The sequence below is a fragment of the Zootoca vivipara genome, chromosome 14, assembly GCF_965207765.1.
Source record: "Zootoca vivipara chromosome 14, rZooViv2.hap1.1, whole genome shotgun sequence".
Taxonomy (NCBI): Eukaryota; Metazoa; Chordata; class Lepidosauria; order Squamata; family Lacertidae; genus Zootoca; species Zootoca vivipara.
Window position 1 is genome coordinate 7,870,510 of NC_142597.1, and position 24,540 is coordinate 7,895,049.

General features: G+C 44.9%; 1 protein-coding gene across 1 annotated transcript; it reads left to right on the forward strand.

The window, feature by feature from the left end:
* The first annotated feature begins 11,839 nt into the window (after positions 1-11,839).
* LOC118097317 (nodal homolog 2-A) lies at positions 11,840-24,064 on the forward strand. The gene is made up of 3 exons (XM_035140060.3): positions 11,840-12,149; positions 16,225-17,039; positions 23,901-24,064. The coding sequence occupies exons 1-3, from the start codon at positions 11,840-11,842 to the stop codon at positions 24,051-24,053; spliced, it is 1,278 nt and encodes a 425-aa protein (XP_034995951.1). The 3' UTR covers positions 24,054-24,064.
* Positions 24,065-24,540: the final 476 nt, after the last annotated feature.

Here is a 24,540-nt window from a genome sequence, read left to right on the forward strand (position 1 = left end):
AAAAAATCTGAACAGCTAAAAACATAAGGGGGGAATAAGCAATTAAACATTCATAGAATTAAAACTACACACATACGTACACATATTTTGTAGATATAAAAATCTATTAAAGCCATACCAATACAGTAATTACAATAAAAACAGCACCCCCTCAACATTGCACCTAAAGCTGAATGCAGTGACTAAAAATTCCCCACGTGGTCCTGGGTCTAAGTCCCATTGAACCCAGCAGGACTTAATTTTGTAGACCTATCTAGAATTGCGCTGAAGAAGTGTGCATGCACACGGAAGCTTATACCAAGAACAAACTTAGTTGGTCTCTAAGGTGCTACTGGACAATTTTTTTTTATTATTTTATATATTAGAATTGCGCTGATTCATAAGGAATCAGCTCCAGGCTTCAGTGCCATTCTGCCATCAATTTTCAGCCTGCTGCTAACTCAATGGGATTCCGAGCACACTTGGATATACACATTATCTCAGTAATTCTTGCAGCAGTGCTGGCGAATATGTGGCCCTCCATCATCCAGCTCCCATCAGCCCAAGGCAGCATGGCCAATCCGAGAGAAATGGGAGCTGTGGTTTGTTTGGAGGGCCACAGGTTACCACCTTTACCTTGCAACAAGTCTGCAAAGTAGCTCCCGTATATTGTAGGCTGTGGCTAAGGCTAGCAAGCAGGGTGGATAAAAATCTTTTTTTTTTAAAGATTTAAAAAAAGATGAATCAGATTTTTAAAATTTAAATTGGATTTTTAAAATAAAATGCTTTTGGAGGAAATATCTTTCTAAAGATAGTTTTCTATTTAAGTTGTGTTATAGTCCAAAGGCTATTCATCAGGAAATAAGGATTTGTTTTAAGTTTTTCATGTATGCTAAAACTCAGTCTAAGGGTTTTTTTTAATTAAAAATTTTTTTTAACCACATCAGTTAACAAACATGGATACATATGCTATAATGTGATTGTTTTAGTTAAATAAATTGTTTAAATTGTTATTAAGGAAATGATTATTTTTCTCCTTCCAGCAAAAAAGTTGTCCGAATATAAACATTTAACTTATTGAACCTCACAATAATTTCATAATAATCTGTCAATGTATTTCTAATAGTATAACCAAATCAGTATTTTTTGATATAACTGTAAAAACCACTCTGAAAATTTATTATTCCAAAAATGAAACGTTCATTTGATTGTAAATATTAAGATTATATCAGCAAGAATGAGTCTGTAAAAAATGATTTAAATCAAGTCTTACTGACTAGTGATTTAAATAAATTTGATTTAAATCAAATCCACCCTGCCAGCAAGTGATCTATTTTATTTTTATTTATCTGAAGAGTTTATTTTTGCGCTGATAGTTTCACAGTTCAAACAGCAAGCACAGGACAGGTTCTTACTACAGTGTTAGACATGTGCCACTTCGGACTGCAGATAGAGGCTCACTACATGCAATGTTTTTCCACATCCCCCATTCCTCCAAAATTCCCTGCCACCCAGAAAACTGGACAACGGGGGAGAAACTTTCTACCTAACGTCCTATACTCCTGAGCAGGCCTTTTGCTCTTAAGGCAGCAACTTTCAGTTTCAAGGGAGTCAGGTAAGAGAAGCAGCTACCACTTCATTAAAACAACAACAACCAGAAGAACCTATTTAGAGCAAAACCTAACTGCAACTCAATTTGTTGTTTTGGGTTATATCCAGTGCTAGCCCAACACAAGAGTTTGCCTGTTGAAATTAAGGAACCTAAGGCAGTCTTGTTCATGAACTTCAGTGGGTCTACTCTCAATAGCACTGGTATTAGATACAACCCTGTGTCTTTATTGAATTGGGAATTTTGTACTGCTTAATATTTGGGTGTTTAAATAGATCATTTTGCTTTTTTTGTTTTTTTAAAAAGCATAGAAAATGGTAAGGTGTGTAGTAAACTGCCTTATAATGAATCAGGCCCTATTTAGCTCAGTACTATTTACACTAACTGGCAACTGGAGATGTTGAGGATTGAACCTGAGACCACCTGTATGCAAAACACCTCTACTGACCTATGCCCCCCCCTTTTAAAAAGCCACATACACCATTATGATATCAATATGTGAAGATATGGTTTCTAGGGTGTAGGCAGGAGAAAGCTTGGATTTTTAAATTATATTTTCAAAGATACCTCACCCCACCCTGGGGAAGTTTCTCATGATATTACTAGGAATATTCAGTCACTAGCAGGTTACATCTATTTTCCTCAATCCAGGCCATATTTAGGTTTCTAGCAGACTACATCCCCATTAATTGACCTATATTCTCTCTGAACATAATGTAATTGACTCAGCAGTAAAATGCCTCTTGGATTTCTCTACGTCACCAAATTACAATGAAGACCCTTTCAGTGCAGGGAATAACATGGCAATCATCCAATAACAAAAGTATTGCCTCCAAAAGCAGCTTTCATCTCCAAATCGCTTCATTTTCACTAATTTATTCATACATTAAGCCTCCCTTTGAAGTTACTGATAACTACCATTGTTTCTGAGTCTTGAACATTACAGGAACCTTTTGAAGTACCAACCCATTTTAAAGACAAAGTTACTGAGGTGCATTGAACTGATTAGCTCTGACTGAGGGTAAAGTGAGACAATGACATTAAATGCATCTAAGAGTCTCATATGCATTTTTAAAATCAACAATAGCTTCTGAGGGAGGCTCAGAGTGGTGACAAGGGAGAGGGCCATGCTCTCCTCACTTCAAAGAAAGTCCTTTTGGCACCAGATAAAAACTTACATTTCCTCCCAGGCTTTTGTTCGACTGAGATGCTGCTGCTTTGCTATTAGTGCTGCTCAAACTTCCTGTGGCTGTTTTGGTGGGTTGTTTGGGGGTTCGTTTTGTTTATTTATTTGTGTTTTTAACAGCATTGTAAGTTGCTTGGAGACCTTTGGGTCACAAGTGGCTAACAAGTCTAATAAATGGTTACAGGTAGGTAGCCGTGTTGGTCTGGGTCGAAGTAAAATAAAAAAATTCCTTCAGTAGCACCTTAAAGACCAACTAAGTTTTTATTTTGGTATGAGCTTTCATGTGCATGCACACTTCTTCATATACAGGGGGACTTCTATTTCACTGTATCTGAAGAAGTGTGCATGCACACGAAAGCTCATACCAAAATAAAAACTTAGTTGGTCTTTAAGGTGCTACTGAAGGAATTTTTTTATTTTAAGTCTAATAAATAGTAGTAGTAGCAGCAGCAGCTGTGATGACCCCAGTCCAAATAGGTACTGTACTGAAAGGAGGGGGAGCAGATAGTAGCATTTCTGTAGGAAAATAGCAGCTTCGGTGGGGAATTAATTGTCAGCAGGTTAATGTTCTGGGGAGAGCTTTAATCCCCTCTGCACATTAATTCAAGGCTGTATTCAATGCTAGTACTACTCAGGTTAGACCTATTGAAATCAGTTGGCAAAAGTAACTTAAATCTGTTGAGTTCAGTGGGTCTGTTTTGAGTAGGGTTAACATTGGATACGCAGGGACGCAGGTGTCGCTGTGGGTTAAACCACAGAGCCTAGGGCTTGCTGATCAGAAGGTTGGCGGTTCGAATCCCTGCGATGGGGTGAGCTCCCGTTGCTCGGACCCAGCTCCTGCCAACCTAGTAGTTCGAAAGCACGTCAAACTGCAAGTAGATAAATAGGGACCGCTACAGCGGGAAGGTAAATGGCATTTCCGTGTGCTGCTTTGGTTCGCCAGAAGCGGCTTTGTCATGCTGGCCACATGACCTGGAAGCTGTACGCCGGCTCCCTCGGCCAATAATGCACAACCCCAGAGTCGGTCATGACTGGACCTAATGGTCAGGGGTCCCTTTACCTAACATTGGATACAACCCTAAGTGTCTTCTGAAGTTTTCACTAAAGCTGTAGATGCACCTTCTTTCAGTCTTTTATGCGTTATTGGGTATAGTATCAGAGACCATTACTCATCAGCAAGAGGAACTGATTCCCATCATGCCAAACACCTCCTAATCCAGTGTTTCTCAACCTTTTTTGGGCCACGGCACACTTGTTCCGTGAAAAAAATCACGAGGCACACCACCATTAAAAAAGTTAAAAAATTTAACTCTGTGCCGCCCTATATTATAATTATGACTGTAAGAAACACTTGCCAAATATTGCTTTCCGACGGGTCAGCGTTGTGTATTGGTGGCCGCCAGGCTCGTTTGCACTGAGCTTTGGGAAAGAGGAGGAGAAATATTGCTTTCCGGTGGGTCATTGTTGACAATGCAAATCGCGTGACAATGCAAATCGCCCTTCTCGTCGCGGCACGTCGCGGCACACCAGCCAGTGTCTCGCGGCACACTAGTGTGCTGCGGAACAGTGGTTGAGAAACGCTATCCTAATCCACCCAATGCCTGCTCTGCAGCTCACTGGATGAGAAATAGGTGCCAAAGTGGTCAGTTCCAGGCACATAGAGCATCATTTGGAGTTGAATCAAGTTCTTTGTATCCAGGGATCTGTCCATGGTCCTGCAAACTTTGCACCTGATGCTCCATCTCCTGTTGAACTTCAGACCAATATTGGTTGACTGTCGATAAAACTACACTGGACTGCCTTCTCTTTGACATAGATCTAGGGCAGTCAACCTTTGATCCTCCAGATGTTGTTGGACTTTTAACTCTCATTGGCTCTGGTCATCGTGGCTCATGGTTGGGAATGATGGCCATGCTGGCTGGGGCTGATGGGAGTTTGAATCCAGCAACATCTGGAGTGCCACAGATTCCCCCTTCTCAATATAAATATTTCCGAAGAAGAAAATCCAGAAAGTTATTAGAATTCTACTTGTCACAGTTAATACCTTTTCCACTACTGGCATATTGCTAGTGTTAATTAAAACCTAGTGATTATGCACACTCCTATAATCAAGGTGCTTTAAATGTTCAACAACTTAAAGAAGTTAGCAGCACCAGTTTCCTCTTGCCTAACCACCACCTGTGAGCACATTTGGTCATGGAAAACTCTTCCATGCTCCAGAGTAGTTAAAGCTGTTGTCAGTAGCTATTGTGGTGCTTGATCACATTACACAACATCCCCAGAGAGCATCCCAGAGGCAATGGGACTGAGATTTAAGAAACAGAAATAGCAACAACACAAATATTGACTGGAAATATTTGGTGGGTGGTTTTTTTCTGGGGGGTGGTGGTGGTTGGTCTTGGATCAACTCAGGCAAATTACTGCATGCTGGTCCAGGGGTGAAGTGGTGAAATCTTCACACATTTTGGCCAGGGAAAGAAAGGAAATTATTAAACCACTTGGTGGCAGTAAACATATATCCCAGGAAAGTTTAGATGTAGGAATAGAGAAAGTGTAAGGGGTGAGAGCAGGAGCAGGTTGTATATTTAGAGTTGAAGCATGGCTGAGTGGAGAAAGAGAAAGTATCTTCTCAGTAGCTCATTATAGAATACTCTGCCCCCTTCCTCACTGTTTTTCATCATGGCTTTTTAATCTGAATGGCTTTTATTTTATAAGAAAGCAATGTAAAAAAGCTCTTTCTTGTAATTGTTTTATAAAAGTGCAATGTTTTGTGGTGATAAGCTGCCCAGTGGTGTATAAGTATTGTATCCCATACTAGTTACGCTCAAAGTAGACCCAACGAAATTAATAGACATGGCGAACTTCTAATTCATTAAAATAAAATAAAAATCCTTCCAGTAGCACCTCAGAGACCAACTAAGTTTGTTATTGGTATGAGCTTTCGTGTGCATGCACACTTCTAATTCATTAGAGTTCAATGGCTCTACTCTGAGTAAAAGTTAGTTTGATACAACCCTAAATGCATTTCTGAAAGGAGCTATTAAATCTTTTTTTATTTCCTTTAGTTAAAATAATCCATAAATAACAATACCTCTGCTCCTGTTTCAAAGGAAGAAGAAGAAGAAGAAGAAGAAGAAGAAGAAGAAGAAGAAGAAGAAGAAGAAGAAGAAGAAGAAGAAGAAGAAGAAGAAGAAGAAGAAGAAGAAGAAGAAGAAGAAGAAGAAGAAAAGTGTGATGGAGGGGACTGCAAACTGTCTTTGAGATATTCTGGGACCCACAGAGCCCCTTCAAATATTGCTGATCTGTGTACCATTTGAGCTTGAATCTTGGAGAAAGAGGCTTCAGACTTCCATGACATCAGAGGCTTAGGGATCCAGCCTGGATTTAGATATCCTTCCAGCTCTGGAACAGTTTTTGCAACAATAGCCCTGTCTAGATGTTTGCCTGCCTGCACAAGGGCTCAAAGTATGATTGGGGTGGAGGCATGCCCATAAGCTGTGCCCTCACCTCAGGGCTATTCTATTCTATCCTATTCAGATTTTTACACATTTTTACACATTTAGCACAAAGTGGTGTATTCAGTGCTAGCACTACTCCAAGAAGACCATTTAGATCAATGAACATGAGTAACACAATCCTATTATTTTCAAAGGGTCCACTGGTTAAGACTAGCATAGCTATGATACCTAAATGTGCTTCTTTCCCACTAACACCCCCCCACAAACCCCCCATTTTTATTATTAGGTAATGAACACTGCATTAAAATTAGCAGGAAAAACAGAGAGCAGAAAGGTACAAGGCATTGTTTAGAGGCTTTCACAGTGATGTCTCACAAAATCTCAAGTCTTATAGTCAGTGCTTTTTTTCTTTAAAAAATGTTTAGAGGTACTCTCATTTTCCTACCCATATTGAAATACTGCCCCTCAATGAGGCCAAACTTAGATTCACAAAATGTTTAGGGGTGTGCATAGCTCCACGTACCCACAGAAAAAAGCACTGCTTCTAGTATTGTTTTTCTTCTCCATCCTGAGTTTGCTTGGTTCAGGGCTGCAGTGCAGACAGGCAGTTACTCTGTTCTCACAGTGGCCAACCAGATGCCTGGGAAAGCCCACAAGCAGGACCCGAGTGCAACAGCATTCTCCCCTCCTCTAGTTTCCAGAAACCGGTGTTCAGAAGCATACAATACTGCCTCTGAAAAATGCTGGAACTCCTGATTTCTATTTGTTTAGAAAAAATTATGAAGCCACGCAATACAATGTAGAAATGTAAATCATCTGCCTCTCCCTTGGCTGAGCGAATCTTGTGTGTCAGCAATTGCTCCTTGCCATAATTCCTGTTACCTGTGAGTCAGGCGTCTTCCCATTTCTCAATGTGACCTGTCAATCTGCCAATATCATAAAGCTTATTAAGTCTTTGGGTTTAGCTGTCTCATTCTTTTCAGCTCACATTCTTTTCAGCTAAGGCAGCTGAAAGCTATTGTCTGTTAGGTTTAGGTGATTACATTAATTTCATGAAATACTGTGTGCCACTGACTTATAAGTCCACCAAATTCACAAATCTCTCCGATTACATCCTCTCCAGCACATTACATTATCAGAATGCATGACTTGTCCCAGCTTTACTAGATTACGTATCATCTTTTAAGATGTGTGCACTTAGGCTTGTGCAACAATTTTTGCTTGTGCAACAGAACTTTGCCCTCTCTCCATGTACACTCCATGTCCCCCCCCAATCTGCTCTGGTGGATTCAGGGGGAAACCAGGCTAGATCTGGAGGTAGGACAGGGATGGACATGGGGAAAGGGGACGAAGTCCTCTTGTGCAAGTAGAAATCTTTGCACTGATGGGATGCTTATAATGCTACTCCAAATACAAGCCTAAATGTGTGAGGGTCTGAACATTGGGGTCACAGCTGTTCTCACCCATGTTTCAAGCACTTGCTTGTTCAGACAAATGTCCAAACAGGGTTTAGTGTTGTCCTTGCACTCAATTCATCCATGAACTATGGATGAATTTTCCTTGATATGACAAAGTATCCTGTTTTGATTTTTACTAGAACCAGATCTTGGTGCAAAACACCAGCTCTGCATAGACAATTGCAAAGAATTAAGGAACAGGGTGCCTCTGAGCACATACTACTACTACTACTACTACTACTACTACTTATTATTATTATTATTATTATTATTATTATTATTATTATTATTTATACCCCGCCCATCTGGCTGAGTTTCCCCAGCCACTCTGGGCGGCTTCCAACAGAACATTAAAATACAATAATCTATTAAACATTAAAAGCTTCCCTAAATAGGGTTGCCTTCAGATGTCTTCTAAAAGTCTGATAGTTGTTTTTCTCTTTGACATCTGGTGGGAGGGTGTTCCACAGGGCGGGTGCCACTACCGAGAAGGCCCTCTGCCTGGTTCCCTGTAACTTAGCTGCTCAGGCCAGAAATCTGTGGTTGGTGAACTCGGGACCAAGCTCAAAAGTCCTTCTGCACCGATATGCACTCCCCACATTCTTTTTCAGCAACTTCATTCTACTATTGAAAGTTCTGTTATTCTGGCTGCAGGATTTTATCAGCAGACTTCATTTGCTCGGCTGGGTCTCTCTCTCTCTCACAGAGGCTACTGGAATCAACTGCCCTGTGAGGGGGAGCAGCTGGACCATCTGCTCTAGGTGGGTGGCATCTGCCCCCCACCCCCCAAAGGCACCACCTTCCAGCTGCATCACAGCCACTCCCAGGAAGCTTGTGATGCATGGGTATATCTTGGAGGTTTCCCTGTTTTGAACTGTGACCAGCCTGTGACAGCTGGCCCATCTGTTCTGGCGGGGCATGTGGTCTCACCTGGACCCCCCCAGTACTTCCTGACATTGTCAGATCTTTGCTCAATATTCAGCTGTCCTGAAGCCACTTTTGAGAAGGTGTTTCATCTGTTGGAAGCTAACCAAATATGAAACTCAGAGCTAGTGCCCGAGTTTGCATTTTTCCTCCTTCCTGCCAACCCCTTTTTTGTGTGTGTCATGCCTTTTAGATTGTAAAGCCTGTGTGCAGGAACGGTTCTTGGGGAACCCTTGGGGTAATTAAAATGCTCAAAATGAATGAATGAATAAAGAGTATGTGCGCTGTGGGTGCCAGATAAGTAATTTGCACAGCACAACTCCAATTGACGGGACTGGTTTCAGAATGGGTGGTCTGATGGTGTTATGGCATCAGCTGGGATCAAAGGGAGGATAACAAAGTAGATCAATGCAAATCCATTGTTTCACCTTGGGATTTTGCTTTTGGAGATGAAAGGACCTGTCCCAATAAGAGGCAGAAAGGTCTTTCAAGCTGTTGAGCAGGTTGATTGCAAAGTGACAGGTTGCAATCCTGTACACACTTACAGGGGAGCAAACCCCACTGCACATCAACTAGGATTGTGCTGTAAACTTCCAGACATTTAAAACAAGGGAGATTCCTTCTTATTGAGAAGTACAGTAAGGAAGGGGAGAAGCAAGGAGCTGCCAGAGATTCTGCTGTTATCTGCATATAGGCAAACCAGGAATCACCACAGTACTGTCTGTTATCCTAGAGGCATAGCTGCCAAGTTCTCCCTTTTTTAAGGGAAATTCCTTTATGCTGAATAGGCTTCCTCGTGAGAAAAGGGAAAACTTGGCAGCTATGCCTAGAGGGCACCTTCTTCAGCTCCAGTGTGGTGTAGTGGTTAGAGTGTTGGACTAGACCTGGGAGACCAGAGTTCGAATCCCCACTTGACCATGAAGTTCACTAGGCGATATTGGGCCAGTCATTAGCTGAGATTCCTGCATTGCAGTGGGTTGGACTAGATGACCCCTGGAACCCCCTCCAACTCTAAGATTATGTGATCAACTCTCAGCCTAACACACCTCACAATATTGTGAAACATGCCAAAAGTTTGCATTATAAGCTTTTTTTTCTTTAAAATAATAATAATCTGGCCTTGGGAGCTACTTCAAGAAAGTATCCCATCCTGTGCTGAAGATTGTTTAGCGGTAAGCAACAACTTGTCAGATTTAATACTTCAGGGGTGGCCAACTCTGAAGAGACTGCGATCTACTCACAGAGTTAAAAACTGGCAGTGATCTACCCCCCTTTGTTAAGGGTTCAAGTCAGAGTTGTTGAGCTTTTCTGAGGCGGGAAAGCCCTGTTTTTTTTGGGGGGGGTGAAGGGCTAAAATGTTGAGCATTTTTAGGGGAGCCAAAGTTGTTGAGCTTCTTTGAGGGGAGCCAGTGATCTACCAGTGATCTACCACAGACATCCAGTGATCTACCGGTAGATCACGATCTACCTGTTGGACATGCCTGTACTAGTTTTCTAACCTCATGTTGCTCTTTGGAGTACCATCCACAGCGTCTACATCAGGGTGACTAACCTGTGGCTCTCTCTAGATTCCAGCTCCCATCACCCCCAGTCAACACGGCGGCCAATAGCTGCGGGTGATGGGCAACCTCTGGGCGGTGACACGCCTTGTCAAGCTTCAAGGGTGGCTAACTCAGGATGAGGTTGCAGAGAAAGGAAGCTTTGCATTTTAGAACAAAGACCTATTTCCTTCTGCTTAAAAGTGTTGGCCTTAAGGAGTACACTATACTGTACACTACACAGAAATGCATGCGATGGAATTTTGGTGGTATGTTGCTGAGAAAAGCATCCTCAAAAACTTCTGTCTGTTTATTGCATTCTTCATAAATCCAAGCAGAAATATGGCACGGTGGGTGATGAATTTGCTGTTATCTGCCTAATAACTGTAGGTTATTTTCCCCTTTCAAAGGCAATCATTCTGCTTCTGTTGTCACCAATGATTTTAGTTTGTGTTACCTGAATAAATTTCCCTTTGGAGGAGAATGTCAAAATATACAGGTTTTTCCCTTGTACTTTTTTGCAGTGTATAGGAAGGAAAGGAAGTTAATTGTTTTAACAGTGCATTCTGTACTCAACACTTACTGCCTCATAACAAATGTAACTGATCTGCAGAAAAGACTTTACAACCTGAAAAAGGAGACAATACACATACTTTTGTAAACCAAGAATATCTTTAATAATTTTTTTTTTAAAAAAAACAACAACACTGCAAGCTGACCTGAAATCACATAGATGTGGAAGGAAGAGAATCAATTATTTATTTATTTATTTATTTATGTATTTATTTATTTGGCTTATTGTTACCCCACCCTTTTCACCCTAAGGTCCCTGGGCAGATTGCAAAAATTTAGAATACAACATTAAAAACAGTTTAAAAGAAATTGCAATCACAAACTGGGGTGGGTCCTAGAAGCGTATGAATCGCGGTACATTTGTAGAGACAAACGCCTCATTTCACAAGCCCCCGATTAAAACGATCAGAACTCATCCATTGCCACCCAAATCTCGACTTTCTCAGCCAAGTGTCAAAGATGAAGGTATTAGAGAATCAGGATGCAAAGACTGGAGGAGGGGGTCGGATTGGGAGTGGGGGATAACACCCGCCAGGGGGATCTGGCTATTTTCAAGCATCTGTGAAAAAGAATCACTTCGCTCACATTCCACGTTGAGGCTGATGTCTAATGAGAGAGCTGTCATTAATTGCCTGTTTCTTTCCTCATTGGGGGGCGAGGGAGAAGGTGGGGGAATTGCATGAGAATAGGGACCAGTTGAAAAAACGCAAGAGAAAGTTTGACAGCTTGTTGACATCAAAGACTCTCAAGATTAGGCAACAGCAGGTATAAAAGTGCTCATCGCCAAGAAGGGGCTTGAGTAGAAGCGGAGTAAGGGGCTTGAGCAGACACCCTCCGGGGAGAGGGAGAAGAGGGGAAAAGAAAGAAACAACGAGACTTCTCATTTAGACGAGCGTGAAAGAGAGACAGGGAAAGTTGGAGAACGGGAGCGAGACAATTCTGACCCGAGTCAACCCTCTTAAGTTCCTTGAATTCGGAGTAAATTCGGATCTGAGCACAGAAAAGAGAGAGAGAGAGAGAGAACGGGGATTTAGGTGACACGAGATAGAAAACAGACTCTTAGGTTAGAAGTTTAGAGAGAGAGGGAAAGAGACTTCGGCGCATCCCATGCAGCTATGCCTCCCAGGACCACCTCGCTCTTGGAGCTGATATCTTGGGCGCTCGCCCTCCTGGGTCCAGCCTGCTCGCAGCCTGTCGAGCTGCTGCAGGAGGCCGCCGAGGGCCAGCTTCGGCCCGCCGCCTCCTCTCCGGCCGGCCTGGCCGCAGCCCCGGGCAGCCCTCGGCTGCAGCCCCCGGCGCTCCGCTCCCCGGCATACATGCTGCAGCTGTACCGGGCCCTCGTCGTGGGCAGCCCCCCGAGCCAGCCCAGCGCAGAAGCCTCAGCCTGGAGAGAATCCGACACCATCCTCAGCCTGGGGGCGCGAAGTAAGTCCTGCTCCTTGCCTTGGTTGACCTCTTTTCGTCCCCCCGACACCCCTAAAAGCCTCCCCCACTTTCCATTTTGAGTTTCTTCCATTCTGATTTCCCGCCCAGGGTTTGTAAGGGCCTCCTGGATGGATGGATGGATGGATGGGTGCTTATCAGCATCCCTGGGAGCGCAGGGCAGTGGTGGTTCTTCTGGCCCTTAAGGGTCCTTCTGGCCCTTCAACCCCCCTCACGCCTCTCCTTCCCGGGTCTCTTTTTTGTGGATTGTTGCCCCAGACGTCTGCAACGGAGGGAACCCCCCCCCAAGAGAGAGATGCAATCCACATCCTCTTTCCCTTACTACTAAGGACATCTGGCAGGAACCAGATGGGGAAGCGGGGAGGGGGAAGAAGAAGCGAGGCTGGGGGTGTCGCGTGGTGCCCAGGAAGGGTGCAGGCAGCTAGAGGTTGCCACGCTCCAGAAGCTGCCTTACACTCGGGGAGGAGTGAGGCACCTGGAAATGGCCAGCGGAGGAGAAAGTGGCGTCTCAACTTTCCCTGGAAGGGTATTGGGAGATGCTATTGTCTGAGCTGCGTTCAAAGAAAGGGAAAAGGGAAAGGGATGGTGGAGGGGTGGCTGGGGGTGGGAGAAGAGATTTCCGTGCCCAGACTTGACTGTTCTTCCATTATGGCTGTGCGTGTTCTGTCTGATCCAGCTGCACACTTTGCTGTGTCAGTGGATGGTTATAGGGTTCAGGAACTCTAGAATACATTTATACACCATGGCTGGTTTTTATTCTAGTGATTAGAAACACCACTTACTGTATTTACACTGTACCCATGTAGGACCATAGGAAGCTGTCTTTTATCAGGTCAAACTAATTATGCATTGAGCCCAATATTGTCTACTCTGGCAGCAGCCAACCCCCACCACCCCCCACAACCCCTGGAGATGCCAGGGGTTGAAGCTGCGGGTTCGGCATGTTTGCAAATGATGTGCAACAGTCATGGCCTCTGCGGTGGTGAATTTGTCTTCCTTTTCTTGCTTTTCCATTTCAGCTTTTTGAGTTGGAATATAATTTTATACAGTCAATACCAACTGTTTACCCTCAGTCTTTTGTTAGCACTTCAAAAGGTGCTAAAAGGTATTTTTTAAATGTCCTAATTAGTTACCATCACTTTCAAAGAGTGAGCATCAAAGGGTCTATGGGTGTGAGGAGTACAATGAAATTTAATGTGCTACTTGCCTTTGGTCTTTGAACTTCCATAACCCAATCAACCACTTAACTAGCTGATGCAATGAGTTAATAGCTGTCTTCAAGACAGCAGGGCCAGGGGAAGATAAAATGAATACAGCTGGAGCTTGTGAAGCTAATCTGGAAGTGATGTTGTTAGGGACATGCTTTAAGGAGAGTAAGGATTCTAAGATACCCATATCTTAGAAGTGGAGAATTATAACACTCAGCTGTTGTATATGCAGATGAAACTCAGGGTCCCAACTCTACAATTTTATTCTATATTTCAACAACCATTCATATAAGCTGCCCTGTAATAATTGCAACAACCCTGTGAGGGAGGCCAGTATTTTTCCCATATTGCAGATGGTGAGGGAGCTTCCTGGGGAGGTGAGCTGAAGCATATAGATGTGAGTTCATTAAGGCAAGGAAATGACTAATTCATTCTTCATTCATTCTTTGCCACCATAAAAACCAGCTCCATGGTACCTGCAGTAAAGGCTAGATTCTTCTTCAAAAAAATTGAGTTCACTTAGCACCCATTGATATTAATGGAATTCAGATTATTTCCTGTGCATCTAAGCTTCATTTATTTGCCTGTCAATTTTTTGTGGTCTTTCTTTCTCACCAATGGCTGTTTGGTAGGGAAGTATTTTTTTAATTACTAAATTTTAGTAATCAGTACATTAATAACCCACCTTCCCTCCAAGGAACTCAAGGTGATGTGCATGGTTTTGCCACCCCATTATATCCTCACATCATCAACTGTGCATGATAGGTTAGGCTGAGAGATAGTAACTGGCCCAAAGTCACCCAGTGTGCTTCCTGGCTGAGTGGGGATTTTAACCCTGGTATCCCAGGACGCGGATGGTGCTGTGGTCTAAACCACTGAGCTTCTTGGGCTTGCCGATCAAAAGGTTGGCTATTCGAATCCCCGCGACAGGGTGAGCTCCCGTTGCTTGGTCCCAGCTCCTGCAGTTCGAAAGCACGCCCCAAAGTGCAAGTAGATAAATAGGTACCGCTCTGGCGGGAAGGTAAACTGTGTTTCCATGCACTGCTCTGGTTTCGCTGTTCCGTTGCACCAGAAGCGGCTTAGTCCATGCTGGCCACCTGACCTGGAAAAACTGTCTGCGGACAAACGCCGGCTCCCTCGGCCTGTAAAGCGAGATGAGTGCTGCAACCCCAGAGTCGCCTGCAGCTGGGCTTAAGTGTCAGGGGTCCTTTACCTTTAACTTTTTATCCCAGGTTGTAGTCTCACCCTAACTGCAACACCATGGTGGCTCATATCCTATTCTTCTAGATACAGTTCCTGGCTGCTCCTGGAAATCCCCTCTTCCCAGTTTGAGAACAGCTCAGTCATTGTTATGCTCAACAATATACCAGAATTACAGGTCCATTCCAAATTTTCCAGGTTATTTGATTTGTCTATCTAGCTTATTGTTATCTACTTTGACTGGTAGCAGCTTTCCAGGAAGAGGATCTTTCAGATCACCTGCTGAACAATTATTCTAACTGGAGATGCCAAGGACTGAACCTGGGGTCTTCTATATGCATAACACATGCTTAGCCAATGTGCTATAGTCCCCCTCAGTTCTCTTGGACCTCTGTTTCTCACTTGTTTGTGCTGGGTTGTTTTTTTTAAAATAAATAATATGACAAAACTTTTTTTTTATTTCTTTAGAAAAAGCTGAAAGACTCCAGGGAAAAGTGGGTGGGTAGATTAATAATAATAATAATAATAATAATAATAATAATAATAATAATAATAATTTTTATTTATACCCCGCCCTCCCCAGTCAAAACCGGGCTCAGGGCGGCTCACACCAATAAAATTACAATAAAACATAAAAAGCAATTAATTAAAATACAGACCAAAATACAGTATTAAAATTTAAAATGCAGCCTCATTTCGAGTAGTCCACAAATTCAAGCCATGAGGGAGGAAAAACACAGGGGTCAGACTAAGTCCAACCCAAAGGCTAGGCGGAACAGCTCTGTCTTGCAGGCCCTGCGGAAAGAGGACAAATCCCGCAGGGCCCTGGTCTCCTGTGAAAGAGCGTTCCACCAAGTTGGGGCCAACACTGAGAAAGCCCTGGCCCTAGTAGAGGCCAATCTAGCCACCCCATGGCTCAGGATCTCCAGAATATTGTTGTTTGTGGACCTTAAGGTCCTCCGTGGGGCATACCAGGAGAGGCGGTCCCGTAGATACGAGGGTCCCAAGCCGCATAGGGCTTTAAAGGTCAAAACCAGCACCTTAAACCTGATCCTGTACTCCACCGGGAGCCAGTGCAGCTGGTAAAGCACTGGATGAATGTGATCCCGCGGCCAGGACCCCGTAAGGAGCCTCGCCGTGGCATTCTGCACCTGCTGGAGTTTCTGGGTCAGCTTCAAGGGCAGCCCCGCGTAGAGCGAGTTACAATAATCAAGCCTGGAGGTGACCGTCGCATGGATCACTGGATCAGATCAGGGCGAGAGAGGTAAGGGACCAACTGCTTGATACGGCGGAGATGGAAAAATGCCACCTTTGCTGTGGATGCAACCTGAGCCCTCCGTGGAAAGGGAGGCGTCGAAGGTTACACATGAGAGATGCTAGTCAATCAGTACTGCACACAGACAACTTCAGCTGCAACAGAAGTCCAGAGGAAATTGTTTGGGTGAAGAAAATGTAGGGGGTGCTATTGCACAAGGGCACAGTTCTATGCTAGCCTTCATAGATGCTGTTTTATTTTCCCACCCCATGTCTTCTTGTCCTGCCCTTTCCCCAAGACTGCTTTTGAGAGTCTTAGAGTTAAGAACCTTTAACATTCAATGGTGTTCCTTTGTTCCATCCATCCCAACCAGTGCCATTCTTCTGCCTTCCAGATTATTTCCAGTTTGAGGACCACTGGGACTTCTCTTTTGACTTGACCTCCGTTTCCAGCAGCTCTGATGTGAGGCTGGCAGAGTTCCGGGTTTGCCTGATGCCTTTCCCCCAGTACAAGAATGTCACTTTGAACATCTACCACAGCCATGAGCGCACCTGTCATGGGAACCAGACCTGCACAGACAAGATCTTCCTTGGTTCTTTCATTAGCAGCACCCCCAGCCACTCCTCCTGGAAAGTCTTCAATGCCACCAGCATTCTCCGCTTCTGGCTCCACCAAGGGGTATCATTTGGCATGGGTGCTACAGATGATCAGGAGCGGCACTGGGGGGAGGAGACAATGTCTCAGGACAATGATGGAATAGCAGCCGGTGGGTTCCAGGGAAAATGTGGATGCAATGACGATCAACAGGCCCACGTTTTGACCCATAGCATAACTGACAGAGTCCTACTGGTTATCTTCTCCAAAGATAAGGAACTGGTGGAGCCGTCTCAGGGCCCAAGTCTCATCAGGACAGTGGAGATGTCCAAGTACATCATGATGGACAACACTTTCAAGGAGACTGGGGGCCGTCGGCACCGGCGGAACAGGAAGCAGAAGCAAAGGATTAAAGCGACTAATATTTCCACCGCCAGCTTTGGCAAAGAAGGGAGATCGCTGTGCAGGAGGGTAGATATGATTGTGGACTTTGAGCAGACTGGCTTTGGAAGTTGGATTGTGCACCCCAAGAAATACAATGCCTACCGGTGTGAGGGAGAGTGCCCATTGCCTGTTGATGAGACCTTCAAGCCAACAAATCATGCATATATTCAGGTTCGTCTTTATGTTTGCATTTTAGGGGTCTTGGAAACTAGAAACTGGGTCCAATGCAGTATATCCAACTGCACAGTCCAGTCTTATATGCTTTATAAACAGTACCATTAAGAACAGTGGAAAGTGAAGCCCATATCTATACACCAGCAAAAACCTTTCTTTTTCTCCTGTCCATTTGTTGCTTGTATGGTATGCTCAGCTCATACAGGTGGTTCCGTATGTTGTTGTTGTTTAGTCGTTTAGTCGTGTCCGACTCTTCGTGACCCCATGGACCAGAGCACGCCAGGCACTCCTGTCTTGCACTGCCTCCTGCAGTTTGGTCAAACTCATGTTCGTAGCTTCGAGAACACTGTCCAACCATCTTGTCCTCTGTCGTCCCCTTCTCCTAGTGCCCTCAATCTTTCCCAACATCAGGGTCTTTTCCAAAGATTCCACTCTTCTCATGAGGTGGCCAAAGTATTGGAGCCTCAGCTTCACGATCTGTCCTTCCAGGGAGCACTCAGGGCTGATTTCCTTAAGAATGGATAGGTTTGATCTTCTTGCAGTCCATGGGACTCTCAAGAGTCTCCTCCAGCACCATAATTCAAAAGCATCAATTCTTCGGCGATCAGCCTTCTTTATGGTCCAGCTCTCACTTCCATACATCACTACTGGGAAAACCATAGCTTTAAGTATATGGACCTTTGTCGGCAAGGTGATGTCTCTGCTTTTTAAGATGCTATCTAGGTTTGTCATTGCTTTTCTCCCAAGAAGCAGGCGTCTTTTAATTTCGTGACTGCTGTCACCATCTGCAGTGATCAAGGAGCCCAAGAAAGTAAAATCTCTCACTGCCTCCATTTCTTCCCCTTCTATTTGCCAGGAGGTGATGGGACCAGTGGCCATGATCTTGGTTTTTTTGATGTTGAGCTTCAGACCATATTTTGCGCTCTCCTCTTTCACCCTCATTATAAGGTTCTTTAATTCCTCCTCGCTTTCTGCCATCAAGGTTGTGTCATCTGCATATCTGAGGTTGTTGATATTTCTTCCGGCAATCTTAATTCCGGCTTGGGATTCATCTAGTCCAGCCTTTCGCATGATGAATTCTGCATATAAGTTAAATAAGCAGGGAGACAATATACAACCTTGTCGTACTCCTTTCCCAATTTTGAACCAATCAGTTGTTCCATATCCAGTTCTAACTGTAGCTTCTTGTCCCACATAGAGATTTCTCAGGAGACAGATGAGGTGATCAGGCACTCCCATTTCTTTAAGAACTTGCCATAGTTTGCTGTGGTCGACACAGTCAAAGGCTTTTGCATAGTCGATGAAGCAGAAGTAGACGTTTTTCTGGAACTCTCTAGCTTTCTCCATAATCCAGCGCATGTTTGCTATTTGGTCTCTGGTTCCTCTGCCCTTTCGAAATCCAGCTTGCACTTCTGGGAGTTCTCGGTCCACATACTGCCTAAGCCTGCCTTGTAGAATTTTAAGCATAACCTTGCTAGCGTGTGAAATGAGCGCAATTGTGCGGTAGTTGGAGCATTCTTTGGCACTGCCCTTCTTTGGAATTGGGATGTAGACTGATCTCCAATCCTCTGGCCATTGCTGAGTTTTCCAAACTTGCTGGCATATTGGGTGTAGCACCTTAACAGCATCATCTTTTAAAATTTTAAATAGTTCAGCTGGAATATCATCACTTCCACTGGCCTTGTTATTAGCAATGCTTTCTAAGGCCCATTTGACTTCACTCTCCAAGATGTCTGGCTCAAGGTCAGCAACCACACTACCTGGGGTGTACGAGACCTCCATATCTTTCTGGTATAATTCCTCTGTGTATTCTTGCCACCTCTTCTTGATGTCTTCTGCTTCTGTTAGGTCCTTACCACTTTTGTCCTTGATTATGGTAATCTTTGTACGAAATGTTCCTTTCATATCTCCAATTTTCTTGAACAGATCTTTGGTTTTCCCCATTCTGTTGTTTTCCTCTATTTCTTTGCGTTGCTCATTTAAGAAGACCCTCTTGTCTCTCCTTGCTGTTTTTTTGGAAATCTGCATTCAGTTTCCTGTATCTTTCCCTATCTCCCTTGCATTTTGCTTGCCTCCTCTCCTCCGCTATTTGTAAGGCCTCGTTGGACAGCCATTTTGCTTTCTTGCATTTCCTTTTCCTTGGGATGGTTATCGTTGCTGCCTCCTGTATAATGTTACGAGCCTCCATCCATAGTTCTTCAGGCACTCTGTCCCCCAAATCTAAATCCTTAAACCTGTTCCTCACTTCCACTGTGTATTCATAAGGGATTTGATTCAGATTGTATCTTACTGGCCCAGTGCTTTTTCCTACTTTCTTCAGTTTAAGCTGGAATTTTGCTATAAGAAGCTGATGATCTGAGTTACAGTCAGCTCCAGGTCTTGTTTTTGCTGACTGTATAGAGCTTCTCCATCTTTGGCTGCAGAGAATATAATCAATCTGATTTCGATGCTGCCCATTTGGTGATATCCATGTGTAGAGTCGTCTCTTGTGTTGTTGGAATAGAGTGTTTGTGATGACCAGCTTGTTCTCTTGACAGAACTCTATTAGCCTTTGCCCTGCTTCATTTTGAACTCCAAGGCCAAACTTGCCAGTTGTTCCTTTTATCTCTTGATTCCCTACTTTAGCATTCCAATCCCCTGTAATGAGAAGAACATCCTTCTTTGGTGTCATTTCTAGAAGGTGTTGTAGGTCTTTATAGAATTGGTCAATTTCACTTTCTTCAGCACCGGTAGTTGGTGCATAAACTTGGATTACTGTGATGATAAAAGGTCTGCCTTGGATTCGTATCAAGATCATTCTGTCATTTTTGAGATTGCATCCCATTACAGCTTTTGCCACTCTTTTGTTGACTATGAGGGCCACTCCATTTCTTCTAAGGGATTCTTGCCCACAGTAGTAGATATGATAGTCATCCGAACTGAATTCGCCCATTCCCTTCCATTTTAGTTCACTGATGCCCAGGATGTCGATATTTATTCTTGTCATCTCATTTTTGACCACATCCAGCTTACCTCCATTCATGGTTCTTACATTCCAGGTTCCTATGCAATATTTTTCTTTACAGCATCGGACTTTCCTTTCGCTTCCAGGCATATCCGCAACTGAGCGTCCTTTCGGCTTTGGCCCAGCCGCTTCATCAGCTCTGAATCTACTTGTACTTGTCCTCCGCTCTTCCTCAGTAGCATGTTGGACGCCTTCCGACCTGAGGGGCTCATCTTCCAGCGTCATAACTTTTATATGCCTGTTGTCTTTGTCCATGGAGTTTTCTTGGCAGGGATACTGGAGTGGCTTGCCAGTTCCTTCTCCAGGTGGATCACGTTTAGTCAAAACTCTCCACTATGACCTGTCCATCTTGGGTGGCCCTGCATGGCATAGCTCATAGCTTCTGAGTTATTCAAGCCCCTTCGCCACGACAAGGCATTGATCCATGAAGGGTTCCGTATAGAACAATGTATTATAACTAACACTGGGGATCATTTATGTATGATGATGTTGAAGAGAAAGAAGAGTTGCAGGAAAGGATGGGTTTTCAAAAACTGAGATTTGGCAAATGCTCCTTTTCAACATTTGCATAGGAAGCTTCTCTATACGGAGTCAGGCCATTGATCCATGTAGCTCAGTATTACTGACACTAACTGGCAGTGGTATAATTTAATAAGAGCATAAGGACAGCTGAGGCAACAGGTAGCACCAGTGCTTTTTCTGGGGGGATTCCGGGGTACGCACACCCCTAAACATTTTGTGAATCTAAGTTTGGCCTCACTGAGGGGCAGTATTTCAATATTAGTAGGAAAATGAGAGTACTCCTAAACATTTTTTAAAAGAAAAAAAGCACTGGGTAGCATCATTTTCAAAAGCCATCTGTTACTAATTTGCAGGGCTGAGGGGGCCTGACGAGTCCCACCCTAGGGATACCTCCAGGGGGACCATAAGAAGGAGGCCTTATCCCACCAATAATTTCAATGAGTGACACTGCACTGTGCTATGATTGTGTCCTAAGGCAGTGTTTTTCAACCACTGTTCCGCGGCACACTAGTGTGCCGCGAGATGTTGCCTGGTGTGCCGTTCCGAACGCAGGCTGTCGGCGCCCAGAGGCCCGGCGAGAAGCACCTCCCCAATTCCTTTGTTGTCGCTGCAGCGGCGGCGAATGTGCGCGGAAACTCCTCGGCGAGCCACTTCAAACTGGCCACGGCGCTAGTCCCTGGCGTTGCGTCCGGCCGTTGGCAAGTCAGGAGGTTCGCCCTCGCTGAGGAAAAAGCTAACGCTCTCTTGAGCCGCCGCCCGCCTCGCTCGGAGGTCCGAGGCTGGCGTAGCCGGGGCTGACTCTCGTCTCGTCATGATCCTTCGCGCAAACGTGGCCGCCCCTCCCACCCCCTCAGAAGACGTTGTAGTTTTGGCTTGGCCCGGGACAGCAGGAGACATCAAGGCAAGTGGCCTTTTTGTTGCCTTTGTTAAGCAGCACAGCACCAGGGACTGGGCCAGGGGCTTTGGGCTTAGCAGGTCCAGATCTCAAACCACTGTCAGCTTGGATACAAAGAGCTTGAAGTTTCATTGTTATCATATACATATACTTTCTTTGTGTTTATTTGCTTCCTATTCAAGAGAATTACTTTATATTTAGTCAATATAGGCACAGAGATAATTTTTTTAATGTTTTCTAATGGTGGTGTGCCTCGTGATTTTTTTTCATGAATCAAGTGTGCCTTTGCCCAAAAAAGGTTGAAAAACACTGTCCTAAGGCTCCGACTGTTTCTGCCCCCACCCCATCAGGAAATGTCAGTCCTGTTTTATTCCCCCACTGGCTTTTTGGGATGAATTTTTAACATGTTGTTAGTGGTGGGTTGTTGTTTCAATTACTGTCTTTCTCCAGCTCTCTCTAGAAGTTAAGGCTTTGGTCCTAAATACTGTACATTTACCTAAGTTCAGGCTGTCGGAACTGGGGATGAAACGCCAGCTGTCTCAGCCCCAGCTGGAGCGTCTCCCCTCTCAGCTGCTGCGGAGATCCATCGACCTCTGCTCCTCCGACATTCGTCAGTGACTCAAGCTGCAGTACATACTTAAGCACACATTACTCAGCAGTGTAAACTACGCAATAGAAGAGGCTTGGGGCGTAGATACAATACTAAGGCTACGCATTTATTATACATAATTCAGGACAAATAAAAAATTACTTCTCCCCTTGTCTTCTCGGAGAGAGACTGAAAAACAAAAGCAATACAGAGCGGAAGTTCCGCTCATGCCAGCAGCCTGTGCTGGAATGTAAACAGATATGTGACATGTAACAAACCCACATATCTGCAGCAAAAGGTGGAATGGAATTCCCAACAGAGGCTCCACTGAACTCACTGGGGCTAACTTCTGCATAGGCGTGGTACCGGATTGGACTGCACATCTCTGCCCCCAAGGCTATTTGCCCCCAAAGGTGCCTTTGGGAGAGAAGACAAAAGCACCTCTGGGAGCACATATAGCAGCGGGGGTGTTGATCAGGACCTATCAATGCCACCTGTAGGTTGACCCGAGAAGCCTGTGTCCACCCATAACGAACACCTTCCTTACATGAAGAGCTTCCTCGATTTACCCTTTGAGCTCTCTCAGCAGCCTGCTATGCTCACAGCTAAAGTGAGTGGGGTTCGAAACACTTTCATTTGGGGGAGGGGTGACTGCCAGTTCTTGCAGGGTGAGGAAGCTGTGGTCCTCCGGATGGTGCTGAACTACACCTCCCTTCACCCCCCCACTGTTGGCTGTGCTGGCAGGGGCTGATGGGAGTTGGAGTCCCATCTAGAGGGTCACAAATTCCTCAGCTTTGGTTTGAACAGACTCCACCCCCCCCCCCCGTGCACAATTCTATAAAGAGGTTCTCACTGTTGAAGAAATTTCACTGGCTTTTTAAAAGCCTTGGATTTTAAATTTTTAAGCAACATCATTCCAAGTGGGGGGCGAGTTAATGCTCCTGGTGGGCTAGTGCATTCCTTGGCCCTGCAATCCCTAAAATGGGGGGCATTTTTATCCTGTTTTGACCGTGCACAAGGCACAAGAATGCCCTAGGCAGGCATGGCCACGCATCAGAGAGAGCTCAAAGTTAGCAGCTTGCTCCGATAAGCTCTGGAGGTTAGAGCTCTGCCAAGGATTTATACCGCTCTTGGGGCAGAGTGGCACTCCTTGGCTCTGTCTCCTTCCTGAAGTATGGAGAGCCTTGAAGAGGAAGTCCTCCAGCCCTATCGGCAATCAGCAAGTTTCCTCTGGGTTCCTCCTTTGCACTTAGGGTTCCTTGATGTAGAAGAGGTTGGTCCCTCAGAAGAAACTAGCCCAGGGGGTGTTGTCTCTGGGGTTCCCAGTTTGGGGGTCTGTCACAAGCCCTCAGTATCAGGGGCCTGGGTCAAATCCCTTCCACTGGTCTTTCTGATTGGGCTGGCCGCTCCTCCTCTTAGTCAAATTCCAGGTTCTTTTATATATTTGGGGTTGGGTGGTGTGGTGTGGGGTAGGGGGAGGGGTAGGGGTCACAAAATATTTGCACCAGATTCTGCCAAGTCATAATTGGACATGGTGGGACTGCACTGTTTACCTGACTGCCCTCCATCCAAGTTGCTCCTGCGCTCTGGATGGAGAGAACTGAGGCGGTGAGGTCAGTGCAGTGCAAACGCATCACCAGAGTCAATCTGGCGCTCCAATCTGCATTTGCACTGCAGTGGCCTCACCACCTCACTTGCCCCTCTCTGTTGTGGTGTGAAGCAGCGAGGGAGGCCAGGTAAGTGGTGGGGCCCCACTGCGCCCTGCCCTACTGCCCTTAACTACACTGTGCCAGTTCCTGGATATGAAGTTTTCCACTTCCTTCTTTCCCTTTCCCTCTCCTCTTGCAGAGCTTGCTGAAGTTATACCAACCCAACCGGGTGCCTTGCCCATCTTGTGCCCCTGTCAAAATGAGCCCACTGTCTATGCTGTACTACGAGAAAGGGAAAGTGAGGGTCCGTCACCATGAGGACATGATCATCGAGGAATGTGGCTGCAACTGATGCATATGAGTCTTGGCTACTTGGCGGATGGGGCCTCCTCCAGATACCAGCTCCCTGAACCCCAAAGCACCTTCCCCTCTTGCAGCAGAAGCCCAGGAAGCATTGGCCTTAAATGGAGGGAAAAGTAGACTCCTCACCACTTGGAGATCAAGCTTGTTTCTCTAGGGTGTTGCCTATATAATCCTTATCAAAGTGGGGGAATGGAATAGGCAAAGGATTGTGATAGGGGTCACGCTTTTCTTATGGAACTTAGTCTGCTCCCAGAAGCAGAGGGTCCTGACAGAAATAACCCCTTTCCCACACCCGGTGCTGGTTCCAGATTTTTGGGGTCCCTTGGCAAAGTAATATCAGCTGAGCCCCTTTCTATGTCAACAGGCCTCCCTGGTGGGCTTGTATGGTGGCTTGAAAGCCTTGATGCTGCCATCTTTTTAAATTTCCCACAATGCCCCTGATGTAATGTTAGTTCAGGGAATTGTGGGAAACTAAC

What these genes read in the sequence shown, in the direction of transcription:
- LOC118097317 (XM_035140060.3), top strand. Translation starts at nt 11,840, where the DNA reads ATGCCTCCCAGGACCACCTCGCTCTTGGAGCTGATATCTTGGGCGCTC. An exon ending in CCTCAGCCTGGGGGCGCGAA is followed by an intron (nt 12,150 to 16,224) that starts GTAAGTCCTGCT and finishes TCTGCCTTCCAG; the next exon opens with ATTATTTCCAGTTTGAGGAC. An exon ending in CAAATCATGCATATATTCAG is followed by an intron (nt 17,040 to 23,900) that starts GTTCGTCTTTAT and finishes CTCCTCTTGCAG; the next exon opens with AGCTTGCTGAAGTTATACCA.